The 21,513-nt window shown below is 36.8% G+C and overlaps 1 protein-coding gene across 1 annotated transcript in view; it reads left to right on the top strand.

The window, feature by feature from the left end:
- The window catches only part of ERP44 (endoplasmic reticulum protein 44), a 48,882-nt gene that overhangs the window by 14,183 nt on the left and 13,186 nt on the right, over positions 1-21,513 (top strand). The window contains exons 2-6 of the mRNA XM_030446395.1: positions 6,683-6,755; positions 8,596-8,635; positions 11,102-11,217; positions 19,283-19,467; positions 20,185-20,300. Of these exons, the coding sequence (XP_030302255.1) occupies positions 6,683-6,755; positions 8,596-8,635; positions 11,102-11,217; positions 19,283-19,467; positions 20,185-20,300 (530 nt within the window). The remainder of the gene's footprint in view (positions 1-6,682; positions 6,756-8,595; positions 8,636-11,101; positions 11,218-19,282; positions 19,468-20,184; positions 20,301-21,513) is intronic.

Genomic DNA, 21,513 nt, shown 5'->3' on the forward strand with positions numbered 1-21,513 from the left:
CTACGTTGCTGTGTCACTAAAGTACTGTAGTTGTCTTTTCATAGTGGCACAAAACCTTAACCTTCTACTGAAAGATTAGATGTCATCTCAGGAAGTGTGGCATCTCAATCATGCTGAAGGAATAAAAAAAATCTGCAATGTAAAGGGGGGTCTTTGTAGTATTTGAAGTATTATTGCTAAAAGCTCTGGATCTGAGGGTTAGTAAATGGGGGTGGCAGCATGTGTTATTCACGAGTGGGTTAGTTCTGGCTGATTTTCTGTTTTATCTGAATTGCTTCTTAGGTATTTCTGTCATGCAGGGCCAGTTTATACGTGTTTATGATAGCTTAATTTTTCCACTTGAGTAGTTGCTTTCAGTAATTTATACCTACTTTTAAAACAAGTTCCAGCCTGAAAGGTAAAAGAGAACAGGCTTGTCTTTAAGTTCCTGCCTTTTCAAGAGATAGCTTGATGTTTTGGAGCAGAAGAATGAAAATGTGTTCAGTATTGCATATAGACGATATGCTTATTAAAAGATAAGCAGCTAAAAGTGAGTAGGTTGTAAAATTCAGAATTTGTCTTAAAATAAGTTGATTTTTGTCTTGCTGAACAATAATCTGAATAGGTATTAAAATTACCAACATTAGAAATTGGGTGTGATTTTCAAAGCAGTAGGATATGTGTAGGCAACGTGTGTAGAAAATTAATCTACTTATATTGAAAATCCTTCAGATTGTTCCCAGGTAGCAAATCTTCATGTGATACAGGAAATACTGTTTCTCACGAAAACACTGCCTACTTTGGTTGTTTTCTTCTAAGATTTGGCTTTAAAGGAGAGATTCTGAATTTTGTGACCACTCCTTTCACAGACTATAGTTTATAATTATTTTCATATACATTTTCATTGATAGAATGAGAAAAACATACATGCACATATATATATATAATTTAAAAAAATTTCTCATTTCTTGTTCTGAAACTGCCCTGTGTGTAAAGACTAGAACAAAGGGTACAGGAAAGACTGTAGGATGTCATAGTGAATGATAATTTCCCTGATTAAATGTAAGATAAGGCTCTTGAGAGAAAAATAATAGGAAAAGGTTTTTTTGGTACCAATTTAGCAATTGCTCTGAAAACTTGCATATAGCTCAGAAGTGATCATTAGTGCTTTGAACTAAGATACTTATCTCATATTCTTATAATGAAAATAGCTTACATTACTAGTAAAAACTCTGCTTAATCAACAGGGATGCCAGCAGTTAGTCTAAATTATGACAGTGTTCAGGCACAGCCTGGAATCAAGTGGCAACAATTAAGAGTTGAACTGATCTCACTGAGAGGGTAAATAATGCTCTTTTTTTATTTTTTTCCCCACCATCCTCTATTTACTGTTATCTCTGTCGGCTCTGAACTTTGTGGTTCATTATAGGGCTTCTGGGAACGCCGCCAGCAAGATGCTCCTGATTGATGGTTCTGAAGCCAAACTTCAGGGGCTCTTACAATGTCTGTCAGCTTCAGCCTTGCTGTCTCCTGGGATTGCTTTCAATTTGATTCATCCTACAGCAGGCTGTAAACCCCTCTGCTTCCTGTTGTCCAGGAGTTTATTGCAGACCTCAGAGCAGTAGCAGATTAGCAGCGTGCATAAGGAAAAAGGTACCCGGGGGGTGGGACTGAAAGTCAGCCACAGATCCCTGTGGGGCTGGAACTTCAGGCAGTAACTTCAACATGTTGGTCTGGATTTAGATGTGGGCTGGAGCTCATGGCCAAACAGAAAATGATTTTGTGGTAAAGGAGAAAGATGGTTTAGTCGAGAGCCTTTAGGATTTCCCAGCAGGAAGAAAAGGTAAATGGAAAGCTTAGCAAGTAAAAAAAACGCTGTTCTTGTTGACTGCCTTTCAGGTGTAGTAGTAATTAGAAATCATAATGCTCCAAGAATAGATTTCCTGTATTCTTCAGATAGTTTGCTGTAAAAGCAAGGACCTTCGTTGGGTTAGGTCAATTGAAAAATAAAGACAAACAGAGCTAAAATGCAAGAGACCTTTTTGGTTTTTTCCTTTTCTTCCATTTCTAAGATTGTGCACATTAAACTCTTCTGCAAGAAAATGATGCGTAAAGTATGATAAACTTGGAAAAGAAATACCACTAAACCAATAGGCCTGTCTCTTCTGTCCAGTTAGCAATTAAAGAACTGGCAGTACTAGTGGGTAAGAGTAAATCGTTGATAAAAGGTTGACCTCTCCTAAATAATCAGTGGACTTCATTAACTGAATGTGTGGAGTGGCAGCTGAACAGCAGCACTGTCAGCAAAAGATGAGTTGAAATTGGGTGTACTTTTATTTCCTCTTTAGAAAAGGGCTATGAAGCCTGGAAGACTTCTGCTCTTGGGGCACCTGGTTTTGTCCAGGTGTTTTGCTTAAAGCTGCTTGCTTTGTGCCATGTGTCAGAGGAGGATAAAGTTGTCTCTAGGGCAGTGCTTTGAAGTCTTTCATTAGAGAAAAAATCAGAAAAAATGTCATTTTACTTATCAGAAGCAACTAGTACTGGTTCCTGGTCAAAGTGGCAAAGTCATTTACACACTTCAAGTGAGGGTCAAAACTGGATAAGAAGTTCTAGGATGTTCTGTAAGTGTGTAAATCTTTCTGCATTCATTTGTTTTGTCATTTTTCTGTACTGCTAGTGTGAGTAGATTGGAAACACACTTAACTTGTGCAGTTTCACACTCAAATGTTTATTATTTTAATATGCTACCATGTCTCTATTTTTTAAAAATCTCATTCTATAGTAACTACTTTGTTTTACATTCAGATTTCAGTAGTTTAAGCACTTAAGAACTTAGTTAATTTTATCCAATATCAAGACACCAACCTGAGTTATTTTCTATTATGTTTACATGGCCAATTTCCCTTTTGAATCATTTTTTCAAGATGCTTTCTTCAGAGGGTTTGTAGCTATCTTGTCACATCATGTGGTATGTTTTTTTTTTTCTCCAGTTACAAATGTGAACAGCCATCCGTGTATCCTCCTCTTGTAGGCCAGTAGAATGCAAAGTTTGCATTTAAAAGTAAAATAATTCTGAAGGCTTTTTTTTTTTTTTTTTAGCCAGTATGTTTTTCAGAATATATGTTCATTACCTAGACAGTGTATAGCTGACATTAAAGACTTATTTCCTAGAAAATGTCTTGTTTTCTGCCTGTGGGTGTCAAGCCCACACCTCATCAAAGGTCAGAAGATATTATTGAAACAGTGTAGCTTCTTAGCAATTTAAATTAAAGGTTGTATTCCTTCATGTTTATTATTAATACTAATAAGATCAAACTCTCTTGTATCTCATGGGACAGCAGGATTAGTGGGTCAAAAGGTTGTGTTTTCTTCCTTATGGGCATTATACCTTTATGAAAGCCTCAGCTGAAGTGAGTCTTGCATATTTATTGACATTTTTTCAAGGAATGGTGTTTTTTTGTTTTGGTTTGGTTTTTTTCCTTGAGTCTACCTACTTATTATGAGAGTTTCGGCACACACTATTATTTAGTCAGTATAAAATGTTTAAGAACGTGACTATGAATAAATTTTGACAAAATACCTTTTCCACTAGAACTATAAAAAATTATATTTGTTGTCTCAGGTTTTATGCAACCTTTTGGGGAAAGACATTCTTGGTCTCAGTGTTTTTCCACTACTTTTTAATATAAAGGGGCAGCAGATTATACAGCTTAATTTTATTTTCACATTCAATATATGAGGATGTTTTGGGTCTTTGTTTCAGTACATGCAGCTTGCATCACATATTTCCACAATAAGAGTTAAGAAAGCAATCAAAAATTTTATTCATGCTGTGAAGAAGTATTACCTTTAATATGCTTTTTCTGCAACTTACTGGTTGCAGAACACAGTAACTCCTGTGCTTTGTATTGCAGTTAAATATTTGCTTTGCAAGTTACTGTGTATTGTAGCAATCTACAAATGGAACTGCAGTTCCTGATCTGTGTATCAGCTGAAGAAATAACACAGCCCATTTCCTGATTGCAAATAATATGCTTGTCAATGTTATATTTAATTTGTATGTAATTTATCGTACTAGATAAGATTTGTGTTTCAGCTGTAAAACTATTAGAAAATACAATTCTGAAATTCTTTCAGAGTATGAATGCTGACACAGGGCTGTGTGCAGCAGTTATAAAGCTCCTGCTTTCTTGGGGTTAGCGTGGATTTTCTGGGAAAACAAGCATTGTTCAACACCGCAGTCAGCATAAGAAACTCTTTGCTCAAGGGAACAATCAGAGGTTCTTAAGACCTTGAAGGGCAGCTGAAGCCTTTGAACTTAAAAGAGTTTGCAGCATTATTGCAGCATAACTGCTGTTGTTAATCACAACTACTTCCTCAATTGTACCAAAGTGAGACCTGACCTAACACTTGCAGAATAACAGCATGTGTGTACAAACAGTTCCCACACCACCTCATTCTCATGCTTACCTGACCCATTACTACAGACAGTCCTACTCTTACCTGCACCTTCCCATAGCAATACCACAGAAGTTGTCATCCCATGCACCACCCAGGAGGTGCTGGGGAGGTGTCTGCACTGGTGGTTGCCATCAGCTGTCACTCATCTAGGGATAATCTGACTGTTGCGGACCAGTATCCATATATGTATAGCTTCTTTCTGAAAAGACTGAGGACAAGGTTATCTCTTCTTTCTGCTCAGTAGTCGGCAACCTCAGCATCTTCAAAGGAACTTCCTCAATACTGGCCCACCACAACTTGTGCATTGCATAGCTTGCTTCATCAGGTATTTTTTTGTCAAACTAAGTCGTTAACACTGTTAGTTTCAGCTGTGGACCTTACAGCTCAGCTGTTAGTTTTGTTTCTATACAGTCATCTTAAAGCTACAGTTTAGACATTTGTGTCAGCAGTTAAGGTGCCACAGGAAGGTTCTGCAAACTCCACAACAGATCTTGGGCTTGCATCTAAGTGTCTTCTGCAATGACAAACTGAGAAGCACTGGTACAGATTTTGTATTACAGGAGCTGGTGTTTTCAGACTATACGTGCTACCCAGCAGCCTCTATATGGGAGATAGGAAATAATTGATATCTTCACTGAAGACTGTTTAGTGATTCATAAATCAGAAAGAATTGAGAAGTATTGCTGCAAACCTCACCTGCATGCCATTTACAGTGATAGCTGGTGAGCTGTGACAGTGTCTTGCTGCAGAAATCTTTCACAATTTTTGAAGCTAATCTTAATGAATGCTAATAGCTAATACTTTTGAGAGGCAAATTTTTGACACACATTTGCAACTAATGTTAGAAGACTTCATGTTTGGCACTGATTTAGTCTTTTGAGAAATTGTAACCAGTGTCAAAGATGACTGTTCCCTGGGGGGCTTGCTGCTTGTAGTCATGGTTCTGGTGTATGTCCAGGATAGGTCTCAGGGTCTTCCATAAATACTGAGATCCTTCTATCACTGGATCCTTACATATAGCTGTTCTGTGTGGCATTATTTTGAATTATGTTTGCAGCTAAATTTTTCATTGGTGTCTTTGGTAAAAGCATCTGTCCGCTCTGTCTCTAGCTGTAGGCAGATTTTCTTTGCAGCTGCAAGGCATTCACTAAAACTCTGATAGTGTGTATGTCACATGCCACCACGTCTGTGTGAGGACCAGTTCTTCAGGTGTCATTGGGAATCTGTAGAGTCTACCTGGCTCCTTGACCTGTGCATTCCTGCCAGCTCTCTACTGAAAACTTTCCTTTTCCTTTCTTGCTATCTTTTGTCAGCTGAATTGAGGCAACCATGAATTAAACCATAGACTCATAAAGAATGAGGCTGGAAGGCATCTCAGTAGAGTGTCTGATTTGAGCCCTGGTCCTGCTTAGAGAAGTGCTGACTTTCTGACCAGGTTGTTCAGGATGGAAGTGTTCACATCCCAGACCAAAATTTGAATTGTTCTGCTAAAAAACTTGCACACTTATCTCTCTCAAACCAAAACCATATCATAACTCACTGGTATCTCTCTCACCTGGGATAGGCCAGCAACTCTAGCTCTGTTTTCCCTTCTATTTTTGGGAATAAAAGAACTGGACTTGTTGCAGTGAGGATGAGAGTGTTCTTCTCTAAAACTGCATATCACTGTAATAGTGTCTGATATGGGATCTCAGTTTTTATAATCTGATGTTCCAGTCAGGTGCTGGGAATGAAGCAGTGTCAACAAAAAGTACAAGATTACATTGAAAAACTCCCATAACTGGATAAGTTATATATACTGAAACTGGTTTTTTAAACAACAGTAGAAATTGAGTAAATTGAAAGTTTTACCTAATGAGAAACTCTGTACAGGAACAGAAGGAGTTGCTTGTCTCTGGGTGCTTCTGGGCTGTGAGAGATTGGTTAGGGTTGGTTAAATTGGGGGGTTTATTTCTTTAGAGTGAATTTATGAATAGGTGTTATTCTGGAAGGTACAAAACTTCTAACGTTTCTGCCCATGTAATAGAGAATCATATGAAGAGAGAGCCTTTTTTTCTTTTAAAGTATATCTGTAAATAAGGTTTACTTGTCTATTTGTAGTACTGCTGTCATCTGAAATCAGTTGACTGAGTTACAATTGTTTTAGTGTTCTTCTCCAGCTTTTGAACTGCAAAATCATAAATATGTTGCTACTTTATTTCTGAAACTTCACATACCTTACTGGTTTGCTTTCTCTTTTTAGGTGTCTTGGCTTTTTAATCCAACAAGAAGTGAAATAACAAGTCTAGATAGTGGAAATATAGATGACATTTTAAGTGAGTACTTTAAATATTCTTTTCTTTGTATGTCTGTAGTCACTTATCTGTGTGAATCTTGCAATGTTATTAAATGAATATGCATACCTTAGCTTTGAAAATAAGAGTTGCATTTGGCATAGAATGTTCAGTGCCTATGATCAACATTAACTGAACTAAGGTATCACTGTAGCAAGAAACTTTATTGTCATCTCAATGAGGATTTGAAGTGTCTAAGAAAAATACCAGAGACCATGTTTGCAGATGGGAATGCTTGTGTACATAACCAAAACCTGTCAAAAGACGATTTTAAAAGTTGCCAAAAAATAGCACCAACTGAAACCCATCATGATGAGCCTTAAGTATCTTGCTTGTTCAGCTATGTTTTTCCTCAGGTCCTGAATCTGCTGGCTCACAGAAAGGAGACCCATAAATTACGCAGATTTGTTTTCCTTGACTGAAACCTTTTCATATGAAAAGTAGGCCATGTGCCTGTATCTTTTTGTATTAACAGGAAAAAGGTTATAACATTGTTTGAAATATATTCAGAAAAAAAAAAATCTTGATTCTTTTATTTAGATCTGATCTAGAATTTGCCTACTACAGGATGGCTTTGTGTATTAAATGTATGATTAGGGGACATAAGGTCTGTTTGTGAATACCTTTTGTACAGTGGAAAATAGAGAATCCTTTTGAAAAATGTTTTTCATAAGTGTGAATATGTCAAGTGGAAGTACTTCTGAATTTATCCTGTTACTTTTAAGAAATAGTTTGTGCCTTTGGAAGTAACCCTGAAGTTCTCTGGTAATTTCCTGTCTGCCACTTGCATTCCTTCCTGATGATGAAAATCATCATTTTAATCAAAACTTTTTTTCCCAACCTTCTCAAGTGTCGTCTCTTCTAGCTTGTTGTCCTTTCCATGCTCCCAACTCCTTAATCTTGTAACTTTGTCAGTATTGCATACCAGTCTACTAACATTTGTTTTATAAAGCTGTAGCTGATATATCAGCTGATATGCAGCTGATAGAGAGCTGTAGCTCTCTAATATAGAGCTGATAGCTCTATAGTTCCAGTATTTATTTCAAGGGTTTTTCTTTGTTGTCTAGGCCATTACTGCTAGTAACAGCTATGCTGTAAATTGATCTTCATATTAGGTAAAGATCACAATGTCTTTTTGAGCAAGAGTTTTTTTGTTTTAATGTTTTGGGTTTTTGTTTTGTTTTGGTTTTGGTTTTTTGTTTTTGTCACGTAGTATTCACTACCTCCCTGTAGTATTACATGAGGTTTTTGAGTGTCCTGTAGCATTTTTCTTTTTTTGGGACTGAAGATTTCTCTACTACCTTTTACCTTCTTAGCAAAGAGGGCAGGTAAGTAGACTGCAGAAAGCTGCACAGGCAGATTACATGTTGGTTATTTTTCTAAACTGAATAGTTCATATTTCAGCTTCTTTATTCTTTTTTAACAATTACTGATGTTCTAGATTCTGCCTAAAAGGTATACTACAGGACAACTGCTGTCTTTGCCTTAATTTTAGATCCAGAATTACTCTTTGTCTCATGCACCACTTTTTTCTTTTGTGTCTTAATACTTTAAGTATTGAAAATTTTAATATCTAATATATCAATAAATTCAACAAAATATTTTACTGAAGGCCTCTTTCATCACTTTCCCATTTGTTATAGATTGTATTTCAGATAAGATTTATCCTAGCAGTTTTCTAGCAATCAGACTAAGGTGTATGATGGATAATCTAGAAATACTTGCTTTTATAGTTCTTGTGTGTGTTCTTATAATGTCAGATAAAAGAACAAAAACATTTGTCTCACAGTGTGACTTTGGGTTCTTTCTTTTTTCCTCTCAGACAATGCAGATGTTGCTTTAGTTAATTTTTATGCTGACTGGTAAGTATAGGAGTTTTTTTTTATGTTTAAACTTGTATTTTGAAAACTGTCACATTTAAGTATAGTTTTCTAATTGAGGATACAGTGGCATGTTGCTTTCAAATTCGTTCTTTCCTGAACTTTCCTGTTTTTTTAACGTCCTGATTACTACTTTCTTATGATCTGCCATACTGTGTTTCATTCAGAGCTCCCACTAGAAGAAGAAGGCTTATACAGTATTATGCAATAACATACCATGAAATTGAATATTATTTTTATTTCCCTCCTCTTAGCAAGATAGATTTCCGTAACTTTCTGCTCCTTAACATAGGATATTCAAAATATTCAGTTTTTTCAGTTTTCTATCTTGGTCCTGCATATATAATCTAGAAAAAGGCTTGAAATAGCACTAAAAATCAAATCCATCTCTCTAATCCAGAAAACTTTCCCAGTGGAGAAATAGAGAAATTATAATCAAAGGATGAAATCTGAGCAGCTGGAAAAGGAAAGAATTTGGAGACAGATTAGTTAGACATTGTGAAAGACATACTTAGAGGGAAGTGTGTGCTTGAAATTATATTACAGAAAACAAAACCCAAATTGCATACAAAATCATCAGAGTAAATTTAAGCATCATTTCAGCATCATAAGATCATCTTGCAGCCCAGAAAGCCAACTATATCCTGGGCTGTATCAAAAGAAGTGTATCCAGATGGTCAAGGGAGGTGATTCTCCCCCTCTACTCCACTCTGCTCTCATGAGATCTCATGAGATCTGGAGTACGGTGTCCGGTTCTGGAGTCCTCAACACAGGAAGGACATGGAGCTCCTTGACTGTGTGCAGAGGAGAGCCACAAAAATGATCAGAGGGCTGGAGCACCTCCCCTAAGAAGCCAGGCTGAGGGAGTTGGGGTTGTTCAGAGGCTCTGAGGTGACCCTTTATAGTGGCTTTCCAGTACTGGAAGGGGACCTATGAAAAAGCTGGGGTGGGACTTTTTGTACAGATGCATAGCGAGAGGATGTGGGGCAATGGTTTAAACTTGAAGAAGGGAGATTTAGGTTAGACATTAGGAAAACATTCTTTCCTGTGAGGGCACTGAAATGGTGAAACAGGTTGCCCAGGGAAGCTGTGGCTGCCCCCTCCCTGGAAGTGTTCAAGGCCAGGTTGGATGGGGCCTTGAGCAACCTGGTCTGGTGGGAGGTGTCCCTGCCCATGCAGGGGGGTTGGAACTGGATGATCTTTAAGGTCCCTTCCAACCCAACCCATCCTATGTTTCTATGATCGTACCCCTTTTTGTGTAAGAAGTAATTTTAAATGTTCTGTTCTGCCTCACCAATAATATTGGAAAAGAAATCTTAAAGAAACCAGGAAAGTATTCAGAGAAAAGCATAACATGCAAATTAATATAAAAAATGAGGTCAGAAAAAGAAATAATTTTGTCTTCCCTGATCAGACTAATCCTGACTATAAATAGCTTTACAATTTAAACTTTATAATATATCCCCAAGTGCTACACTTGAAATATTTATCTCCCTGTTGTTTTGCTTTGTGAATGTAAAACAGCCTTTAAGATGCAAAAGCCGTGTAGGTGATTTGAGTTCTGATTCCTTTCACATCCCACTATAGAAGTCTAAAGATCTGTATGGCCTTGAAACCGAAGATGCAGTTTTTCTTAAAAGATTTATACTTTGCCTTTACTGATAATTCATTCAAACAGTAACAGTCTAATTTTGATTCTTTTTTAAAAGTGGTTTTGAAAAGTTAATACTTCATCTTTTCATATGTAATGAAGTTCTCAATAAAGATGGTTTTATGCCTTCACTTAAGCTTTGCATAAAGATATACATTATACCAAACTAAATAAGTATAATAATCTTAATATGTCCCTCTAGTTTTTTAGACAATTTTTATGTTCAGTTGGTCTGCTTCTGCTAGTTTGTTACCACAGACTAAATTGATTGTAGGCACATTTAAACCAATGGATTTTTTTCTTCAGAGACATTGCATTCACTTACCAAGTAAGCTATTTGTTTGGAATATCTTTCTTTATAATCATTAGTACAACAAAGTAACTAGTTAAGTCAGAAACTAGGTCTAATCTCTTACCTGTTCTGTATAGCATCATGCTGCTAAGTCTGCTATAAAAGCAGAATTTTAAAATAATAAAAAAATTAAAGTTATTGTTTTCAGTTTGTGATCTCGATACCTGGTGGATCACTTCAAAAGATTTTATTAAAGATAACCAAGGAAAGCAAGCCTATGAAGAATAAATTTAATACACTGAAATTTTGAGGTCTTGAACTGTATAGTTTCTAAAGGGTTTTTTTCCACCTGAATTATTCAAGTTACTGTTTTCACTAGTTTTACTATTCAAGAACCTATCTTCACCTAGTCAGTTACTGGGAACATTGCAAGTAGATATTCATGTAGATTAATGTATTTCAGATTAATATTTTGAAGTTACAAGGTTTTTTATTCTGTCCACAGGTGCCGCTTCAGCCAAATGCTACATCCTATTTTTGAGGAAGCTTCTAATGTAATAAAGGAAGAGTATCCAGATAAAAATCAGGTGGTGTTTGCTAGAGTAGACTGTGATCAGCACTGTAAGTACATTCTGATTTAGGTTTTTCTGTACTATCTTGCCATACGCAATGTATTTAAGGATATATTGGTCAGCAGTCTGAAGTGCAGTTGGACCTTCCCCATCATTTAGCCCAGACAGCATTTCTTGTATACATCAGTCAAATCTGTTCTTCTAGGGCAATTTCTAGTGTTCCTTTCTCATTGCATCCATAAACATAGATTTATATCCAATCAATCTGTGTCATTTAATGGAGATACAAGCTGCATTTATATATTGAGTTGTCAGAGTGGTTCCAAAGAATGTTTATCAATATGGTTATAGGAGCTTTATATATATATAAAAATATATATATCTGAAGTGGTCAGAGAAGCTGTAGTACTACAAACAGTGCAGGTCTTCACAGCCAAGAAAGGAGAGGGGTAACCCTCCATTGTCAGCATCAAGATGATGTTCTGCTCAGGTCTTGTCTCCAACTAGGAGTCCTGGTGGACTGTAAGTTGACTTTTGCACAGTCAGGAAGGGATCAGAGCTTTTCTGCGTTGCTGAATTTGGGTTCTCCCCCCTCCCAGAAATACACTAAAATTGGATGCCCAAATTTTCTCATTTTTGGCTGGTATTAATCCCCAAACTTGCTTTTTATTCCACAGTGAGTAAAATGTAAGGAACATCTTCTGTCATGGAAAGACAACTGTATAGTACTGAGATTTTTATTAAGTGCTTTTTAAAGGATAAGGTCAACTTTTCTGTTATATTCTTCTGGAATAACAACATTTTCAGGCATTGTTTATTTACAATAGCTTCTGATTCCCAAGGATTTTGGGGGGGGGGGGGTGTTTGTTTTGTTTTGTTATTGGTTTTCTTGGATCTGGAATACCTTCGTAGATCTCAAGTATTTAACTGCATTTTCAGCTTCTTTCTTTTTCACACTCTTCTGCTTCTAGTCATCCATCTGTATGGTGTGTGTGTGTGTGTGTGTGTGTTTGGGTGATCTTAACCAAAAGCATAGCATGAAGTATTCAGATTTGCCATCCTTAAATGTCAGTTTTCAAGTAAACTGTCTTTTTTGTTCAGTGATCTACTGCGGAATCTACACAAATAAACTGTCCCTGATGTTTGCAGTTGTATAAAGCAAATACAGTTGCAGCAAACAGTCTGATTTGGTTCATATCAGCTTATTAAACCACTCACTCTACATACTTAAAATTACTTTTGCATACACTTTTGTATATATTCTATCACTTTCATCAGTGATTGTTTCTCACATTAATTTAGATCATGTGAGGGGTGGGGGAATGAGGGACATTCACACTTTCACTTTACAGGATTTTTATTGTTTTCCTTAATAAATATATCTTCTCTCAGTGTTTTAGCAGTCTGCTTAGTTCATTTTTTAATTTAGTCAAGCCACTGACAGACTTCTGCAAAGTTCTCAACAAAGACTCTAGTAAAATCAGCCTAGGTTGTTAAGGTTTATTGAAGTTTACATGAGCAATTGAAGCCCTTATTTTATTTGCTGCACCTGTAGTTGCTTCAGTAAATCAGTGTCTTTGGGCTGCTGGCTGCCCAGTGTTTAACCATAAGGTCGTCTTGTACAGGAAGTTATGTGCCTGAGAAAGCCTTTTTTTTTTCCTTTTTTTTTTTTCCCCAAGTATTTGAAACACTCTAGAAACTTACTGCTTAATCTCCTTATGCTTAAGGAGTTGAGCCCATCAGAGGAGCTGTAACAGCAGCAGGCATTGTCTTCCTTCCCCTGGGAATAGGTTAAGTGGACTAAGAGGGAGCCAAGAGCTTTGGTCTTCCTTTTTGTTGCTGGAATACCAAGAGTTCTCTGTACTCTGTGTCCTTAATTTAAGAAGCAGATGAGCATTTCTTTTGCTGCAGAAGCTTTCAAATGAGAATTAAAAATCAAGTCATAATGACTGACCAAGTCTTTTCCACTGATTTGTATTGCCTTTTTGCATGAAAATACCTAGGTTCTATATGTCATTCCTGGTTTCTAGTGTTTGTTTGCTGGGTTGTAAGCAATGGTACATTTCATGGCACACAATAATTTGGCATGTCCTAAAGTTTTAAATATTTCAACATTGATTTTTATAATAGCAGCTTTTTAGTGAGAAGGGTAACATTAGGATATTATCCAGCTTGCTGTAGTAGTTTGCTGAATGTTGGAATCAAGATTGTTACTGTCTTTCTTCCATGTTTTACCTTTGTGTTTTTGTATGTGTTTATATATATATATTTATATATATATAACACTAAAAGGTTTACACCAATATTTTGATGTTTGTAATACCTGCAGATGTTATGCCACTAGTAATTCACTGTTAGGATGGTGTTCTTGAGATGGTGGATTATTTGCATTACAAATGATCTGCTTCTTCTTGAAGCCAAGACTCTGTAGGGAATCCAAATAGCTGATTTCAGGCCACTCAAACAGCTTTCAGAATGGTCAGCCAGGCATAGATACTTTCCATTTAATGCACTATTATTGAAGCACACCGCAGGGCCCAACAGCTCACACCAGCTTCTGAGGGTAAAGCAAATTAAAGAGAATTATTGATGCACTGCCAAATGTTTGATGCTTAATGACAAAACCATCATTCTGTCTGCTTTTATAGCCAATATAAAGATGTTTTTCTGGAAAGCGATAGGCCCCAATGTGATTATATACAAAATCTAAATGCTAACACTGTATTAAGCCTCTGTGTATATTATATTTTACACCAGTTTATAATATGGAAGATATTTATAACTGAAATGCTGAAGTTCTCAGGCTGTTTTTAAGCTGGTATGGAATATACAGTAAAGGTAAATGTGTTGCAGAAAGTAGTTGAAGAATGTACTCTTACAGTTTCCAAGACCTCAGACTTTCATGACTTAGAAATGTCTAAGTTCTCCTACACTGTTTACTGCTAAAACGTTTGGTTTTGCTGTGTTCAATTAAGTAGTTTACTTAATTAAAAAATATGCATATAGTGTAATACCTAGTAAAAGTGATCTTCTGTGTAAAATTACAGCTCTTTTTGCATATGCATTATTAAGAAGAGCTGGGCTTTTTTTGCTTACTTGTGGAGGGAGTGAATATAGCAATATACAACTTGTGTTTCTGGAGGATAATTTGTATTTTGAACAGTTCTTACTAATTTGATATTAGGAGTCGTGGTAGAAAATTATTATAAACCTAAGCATATATATTGGGGGTTTAATTCTACTGCACCGTTATTGCCTTTGGTGTCTGAGTTAAAAAATCAAAAATAATGTCTGGTTTGTATAAATCTGTGCTTTTAAAGAGAAATGAACTTCCCTCGGGTGGGGTGGTGAGAGGTGCTTTGCTAGACAGACTGTTTAGGGAGCTCTTGTTCTTTCTTTCAAAACATTCACGGGTGGTACTGTCATTCAGTACAGTGAGCTGCTGATCTCTCTGGGTCTGGCCATTATTCCTGCTACATGGGCTAATAGTAGTCTGCAGAGAGTTACTTAGATTGTTTTGCTGCTGTGCCTTTGGTAAGCAAAATTACTGACAAATTTGGAGGTTCATTAATGAACCCGAAATAAATAAATAGTAAAAAAAATGAAACTGTACGTGAGGGTGAAGATTCATTCTTGCCACTTCACCTGGAAAAACAATACTGGTCTGGAAGTGTTATCTTTGGATAAAAGGAAAAGTGGAAGTGATTTAGAGACATAGTTGGTAGCTCTCCTCAGGAGAGCCATTTTGCTAGTCTGTCAGAAAAGGTTATGGGATGCCTACTGATGAGGCCCTGCTAAGAGCAGGCATGGCTGTTGTGAATGCTCCTTTGCAGCAGAAGGTGGTCTGGATTTGCTGTTTCCCAGCTTCTTAGTAGCTGAGTTTGATGTAGAACATTGATTGCTTTTCATATACCTGGTTTGGTCCAACATAAAAGTTACAAGTATCTCAGTTGTTAAGGTAAAAAAGTCTAGTTCAGATGGTCTCTGAAATTCCTTCCTAATTCTGCTTCCCTGCTTCCCAGGTGTTACAATTGTGTGCAAGTGCTGCAAGAGGAATAGTTTAACTGGGGAGGATTAATGCTGTATTATGAACTACTTAACAATGAGGTGAATGCAGTGATGTATGTAGCAAAGTAGTAGGCAAAAAAGGCCTTTTTAGGTGAACTTAAATTGAGAGAAACAAGCTTCAAGAATAGTAAGTAAAAAAAGCTACCTATCAAAGACAGATTTCACTTCTCATCTGTGGCTTGCCCTGGCAGGTAGCCTGAGGGACTTCAGAAGATGTGATTGATCTCAAGTGAGCAAGCAGAATGCTTATCTGGTAGTTCCATCTTCAAATATATAGCCAAAGGACTTGGTTACCTTTGAGATGCAAGGTATTGTACAAGGGTGAGGAAGAGTTAAGATGATTTTACACAAAAAGATTAGTGTTAGATCCAGTAAATTCAAGCTGTATGTGTAGCTGTGCAACTCCTGTAACTGATGTAAAAATAAAATCAGAAACACAGTAGCTTGGGTTTGTGCTAGCTCTTCCTTAGACAACATAAAGACCTTCCTTAAAAAAAAAGGGGACATTGTGGATATTTTCAGAAGTTACTTTTTATGGGGTTTCATTTTTGGAATTTTGATTTTCTTCCAGGTAATTTTTCAGGCTCTTATAGTCCTCTGTTTGAAATTTGAATTGCTTCAGGTGGTGCCTTACATTATGAGGTGGGCATTTAGGATATCTATCATTATTGTTCAAATCCTAGTGGACATGGTTTTTGAGAACCAGTCCAGCAGATTTTAAACCTCAGTGTTTGGTGGTGATATAAATTATGACCCTGGAAGACTAAGACAGTGGGCTGAGTTAATGGTGGGGATGTACCCTGATGCTTGTAAATATTGCTGGTCCTTCAGTGGGAAGGACTTTAACTACATTGTGGGCAGGGGCCTACTTCAGTATAATGTGTTTTGATGCAGTTTTTTAATGTATTCTTCATTGTTTATTTAATTTTAATGAATGAGAATCTTGGTGACATGATGTGATAGACTAGATGAACTTTTTGGACACAGTGGAGTCTGACACAGTCTGAGAATCAAGTCATGGGCTTCATGCTTGCTTGAAGCTGTGGCTTTGGTAGTATATTAAAAAAAACAAAAAAACAATCAAACAACAAAATCTTACACACACCTGAAAATTAATTTTGGTGTTCCTTTGAGTAAAAAGACACACTTGGCATAGACAACAGAGAAATGGCTTACAGTGCAAGAGATATAATAAAGATATGGGTCACAAATGGTAGTTCTTGGAGAATATCATGCAGAAGATGATCCTCATCAGACTTTGACAGTATTGCTCATCAGTTGGTGTGGGAGACTTAGAAAACATGGGTGTAAATGTCAGGCTTAATGTAAAAGCTTCTTTCAAAAATACCCGTTAAATATAGTTTATTTCAAAACAGCAATAAAAGCTGCTGTCTCATGCCAATTTTAAGAGGTAGTGATGCTTTCTCTTTGGTAGTTCAGGGGAAGTACAAATACAGTGCATCAAGGAAGAGGATTTAGTGACTGTGAAGATGTTCCTGTCGGACTGTGGGGAATGTACAGTAGAAATAGTTTGGAGTATTTAGAAATGGTTGTGTACCAGGAGATGCTGGTGTAAAATGGAGGAAAAAGAATTTTCTGAATTCAACAGTTATTGGAGCTCTCCTGGAAATCTCTGATTTGTAGAAGCTGAGGAGATTGTCAAGTATGTCAGTAGCTTCCTATCATAAACAGTGTGAAACTGCTCTGGTGGCATAGACACAAGGCTTGTGATGTAATGAGTCACTGTGCAAAATACTCAAGGTTTGATTTTTTGGGGTACCTTAGTATCAAAGAAAATGTAAAGTCAGAGCTGGGACACTTCTTTTCCTTCATCTTTAGATATGTTACCCTTACCTGTTTCAAATACATCTTTGCATCAGAAAATGGACATTGAGAATGTCTGGAAATATTTTAAAATGTAATTTAGGATTTACTATAACTAATGCAATCTATGAATGAGTTCAAATAATATTCCATGTATTTGCATTGTGTATTTCCAATTTTCAAAGGAATATAATTTTGTAGTTGCTCTGCTTATGCTAACTCTACCTGTATCAAATGCCAGGGTTTAATGAAGCATTTAAGGTTTACTCTATTTGACTTTTGAATGAATTCAAACAATTTTTCATGTACTTGCATTTTATATTTTGTAAAAAGATGGTTTTCAAATACTTACTTGTGTAGGACCATCATCTCTCTGTTAGTTCAAATACCAGTATTCATGGAATCTCAGTGTAATTTGTAAAAAGCGTGCAAGTTCTCCCTCATGAAATAATGTTTGAATTCAATCTTGACAATGGGCATTATATTACTACTTTTTAAAATCTCCTGAAATTTCCACCTTGGGTACACCCTGAATGCCCATTGCACAACCCATGCATCCTCATACAACTGAAAGAGCAACCAAGATGATGAAGGGAGTGGAACATCTCCCTTATGAGGAGAGACTGAGGGAGCTGGGGGCTCTTCAGCTTGGAGGAGACTGAGGGGTGACCTCATGAATATTTATAAATATGTAAAGGACAAGTGCCAGGAGGATGGAGCCAGGCTTTTCGAAGTGATGTCCAGTGAGAGGACATAACCCCCTGCTGGCAGGGGGCTTGGAGGAGATAATCTTTCGAGGTCCCTAATGTTCTGTGTTTCTGTGAAATACCCTGAAGGTAAAAAAACCCAGGCTGTGAGACAAGTTGTAGTTTTGGTGTTCTCTTGCCATGGAGTTCTGTAACAGTAACAATCTTTTGTCTCGATTTGGCAAAAATCCGGAGTGCATCTGGTTACTTTGTTTCTCCAGTCCTTCCTCATAAAAACTCGAAACTTGTTGCTGGACTTGAGAGAGAGAAGAGCTTTCCAAGTCATTAAATACGTAGGAACTTTGATTAAAATGCTTGCTGAATACTGGAGATGCACAAACCCCATTTCTGAGTGTAGCAAAGGTTGCTGTAAAAGCTCAAAGTTACTGGGTCATGCTCAGTGTGCCGTGACCCCCTTGCTGGTTATGTGTAAGCTGCCCTCTCAGTGTGTAGCTGGGACCTAGCTGCACAAGTGAGCTTAACTTGCTGTGTCCCAGTGAGTAACCAGTGTGTAAAGAAGGGCAAAGGGACACTTAAAATACTCTGGTGGGGGCATAGTGAAGAACTGAATTATTGCCTTAGTAGTGACCTGAAGATACAGGAGATGCATTCATGGGAAATGGGGCTTTATTCCTCCTGCTCAGCTTGCTTCTTTCCTGCTCTTCTAAATTTATTGTAAAACCTCTTTCCATTTTATTATTCCTCTTTTGTATTCGGAAGTCCCACGAATAAATAACTGACCTGTTTAAAGGTGAAAACAGCTACATGAACACAAATACAAGTTACTTTATTGTATGAAGCTCTGTGCATGTATAGATGTGGATGAAGAACTCTCTTGAGGGGTTTGCTGACACTGGTTGAGCAGAGAGGTGTCTGCCTTCATTTTGAAGCCTGATGTTTTGTATTTGTTCAAAAACTGAACAGCTCAGAACTGTACCAGCAGTTTCATGGCCCACATAGGCATCAAGAAATGTTTTGCACAAGGTTCTCTAAAATTTAATTCCTGACAATTATATTTCCACCACTGTACTTGAGATAAAAATCATAGTGAATTTAAGGAAGAACAAGGGATCATTTTAATAAAATTTTCTCGTGGATTAATTAACTGAAATTTGGCAAGCTTTTAAGATTCTCATGTTATGTTATAGCATCTCTTGTCATGCTCTTAAATTTGGTTACCTAGTTGTTCATAGGAAATGTACTCAGTGAGTATAGCTGACTGAGTCTTTACTTCAGATTGTGGTCAGGATTTTTTTAAAATGAAGATGAGTGTGTGAGAAATTCAGGAGCTGCTATCTATTCTCTCCCCTGTGATGGTGTTTGGGGCTTTTTGGGTTTTTTTTTAGTTCTCATTTAAAGATGCAAGACTACTGATTCAGAGATTCCATTTGCATGCATATAAATCTATAAGATACTGTGTTTGGTGTACTGCTGTATTTGTATGGTTTTGGTTTTATTTTCTTCTTTTCTTTTTAGCGGATATAGCTCAGAGATACAGGATAAGCAAATATCCAACTCTGAAACTCTTCCGGAATGGAATGATGATGAAGAGGGAATACAGGGGCCAGAGATCTGTTACAGCAATAGCAGATTATATCAGGCAGCAGAAAAGTAACCCTATTCGGGAGATCCAAGATTTGGAAGAAATCAGTTCCCTTGATGTAAGTCTTGCAGTTTTATTCCTTCTAAATATATTAATTTTATTTTTAATGTTGAACAGGTAAAACATAATGTATTTGAAATACATATTTGCTGGTTTTTCTCCATTAATAAATGTTATGACTGCTTTTTTTAAACTTTTTTTTAATCATAGAATCACTTTACAGGACATGGGACAATGGGTGCAAGCTGGACCATAGGAGGTTCCGTGTAAACATAAGGAAAAGCTTTTTCACTGTGAGAGTGAGGGAGCACTGAACAGGCTGCCCAGGGAGGTTGTGGAGTCTCCTTCTCTAGAGACTTTCAAACCCTTCCTGGATGTGTCCCTGTGTGACCACATTAGGTGACCCTGCTCTGGCAGGGGGGGTTGGACTTGATGAGCTCTCAAAATCCCATCATTTCCAGTTTTACAAACTACTACTACAATGTAATATTTCTCATTTGCATTAATTTTGTTACAACAACTCCACAAATTACTTATTTTACTTTTAATATTTGAAAAGGATCATATGTTTTATTTGAGAAGATACTTTTGGGCTTCCTCACTAGAAAAATATTCACAAGGGTGCTTCTCAATACTGAAAAGGCATAAAATAAAGAACTTTTCCAGAGTTATTGACTATTGAATGAATGGCATATCTGTATTTAATATCATTTAGGAAGTAATGATAGTTTTTTATAATTTGAGGTAAGTTAAAAATTAACCTTTATTTTTACAGCGCAGCAGAAGACACATTGTTGGATACTTTGAGCAAAAAGACTCTGACAATTACAGAACTTTTGAAAGAGTAGCAAATATTTTGCATGATGATTGTGTATTCCTGTCTGCCTTTGGGTAAGTTTTAACATTTGTTAATTGCATGACTTTTTTGTTGGAATTATGTTACAAAGTTGTATATAATTTAATTGAATGGACTTCTTTAATACTTTGTGTGGAATTACTGGAGATAGATGAGAACACTGTGAGAGATAAGATTGCAGGGAGGGAGAAGAGAACTCCTTGTAACTTTGTTTTTCTGTGAAATCCAACTTGGATTTTTTGCCTTTTTCATTTTTTCACTCCTTGTCAGTATAGCTTAAATGCCACTGAGGCATTTTTAGGGGGAATGCTAGACAAAACCCAGAAACCTACTTCTTTGGAGAGAGAGGGGAATAAGTAGGGAAGAGTCTGAAAACTTTGCAACTTCTTAAATTTTCTTTCTTTAAAATATGACAATTTTTGTAGATTTTTCCTGGTTTTGGAGGATTTTTTTTTTTTAATAAGAATAGTTAAGTAGTAGTTGCTTATTTCCTCTAAATGTTAGGGAAGAGAACCTTGTTCCAAAATGCCTGATTTCCAAAATGCCTAGATCTGGTTTGTGTGGGTTCTGTGTCATTGCACACAGTCACAGTTAAGAAAGGTGATTGTATTGATGAGCTACATAGTATCAGTCTAGAAGAATGACCTACAGAAATTCAAATTTCTCCTTGTTACAAAGATTTGCAGCAATATTTAAAAACATTAGAAGATCTTCACTGGAGGAAGAAGAATAAATTGGGAGTGATTGATTCCCTTTTGGAGTAGCATAATAAGATGCCATTATAGAGCCTTTCTGCAGTGTTTAGTGTGCCAGCACCAACCAATTTAAAGTGACTGTGCCTTAATGTGAATGCAGTGGTTTGCAGTCTACCCACAGCTGCAGGATCAGGAATTTGTATAGGTTTTACTAGCTTTTGTACCATATACAGTTGCCATAAGACTTTCTTGAATTGGATGTAGTGAAGAGTAGCTGAGAAACGAGAAGAGGTATCAAGGCAGAAAATGTGTCGTTTGAACAAAATTGGCTGTCAGTCACTGATGCCTTTTCCAGTATGTTTCAAAAATGCAGAGAGTATTTGTAGTGTCCAGGAGTACATGTGGCTTTCCTTTCCTTCCAGTTTGGTATTCTGTGACTGTGTAAGCAGCCTTGACAGTGAGAAAATAATCACATCAACTCTGTGGTCTGTAGGGCTCTCAGTCTTATCTCCAAAGAGTGGCCACTGTCTCAGAAGTTTTCTGATGAATGCAT

The sequence above is a fragment of the Calypte anna genome, chromosome 2, assembly GCF_003957555.1.
Source record: "Calypte anna isolate BGI_N300 chromosome 2, bCalAnn1_v1.p, whole genome shotgun sequence".
Taxonomy (NCBI): domain Eukaryota; kingdom Metazoa; phylum Chordata; class Aves; order Apodiformes; family Trochilidae; genus Calypte; species Calypte anna.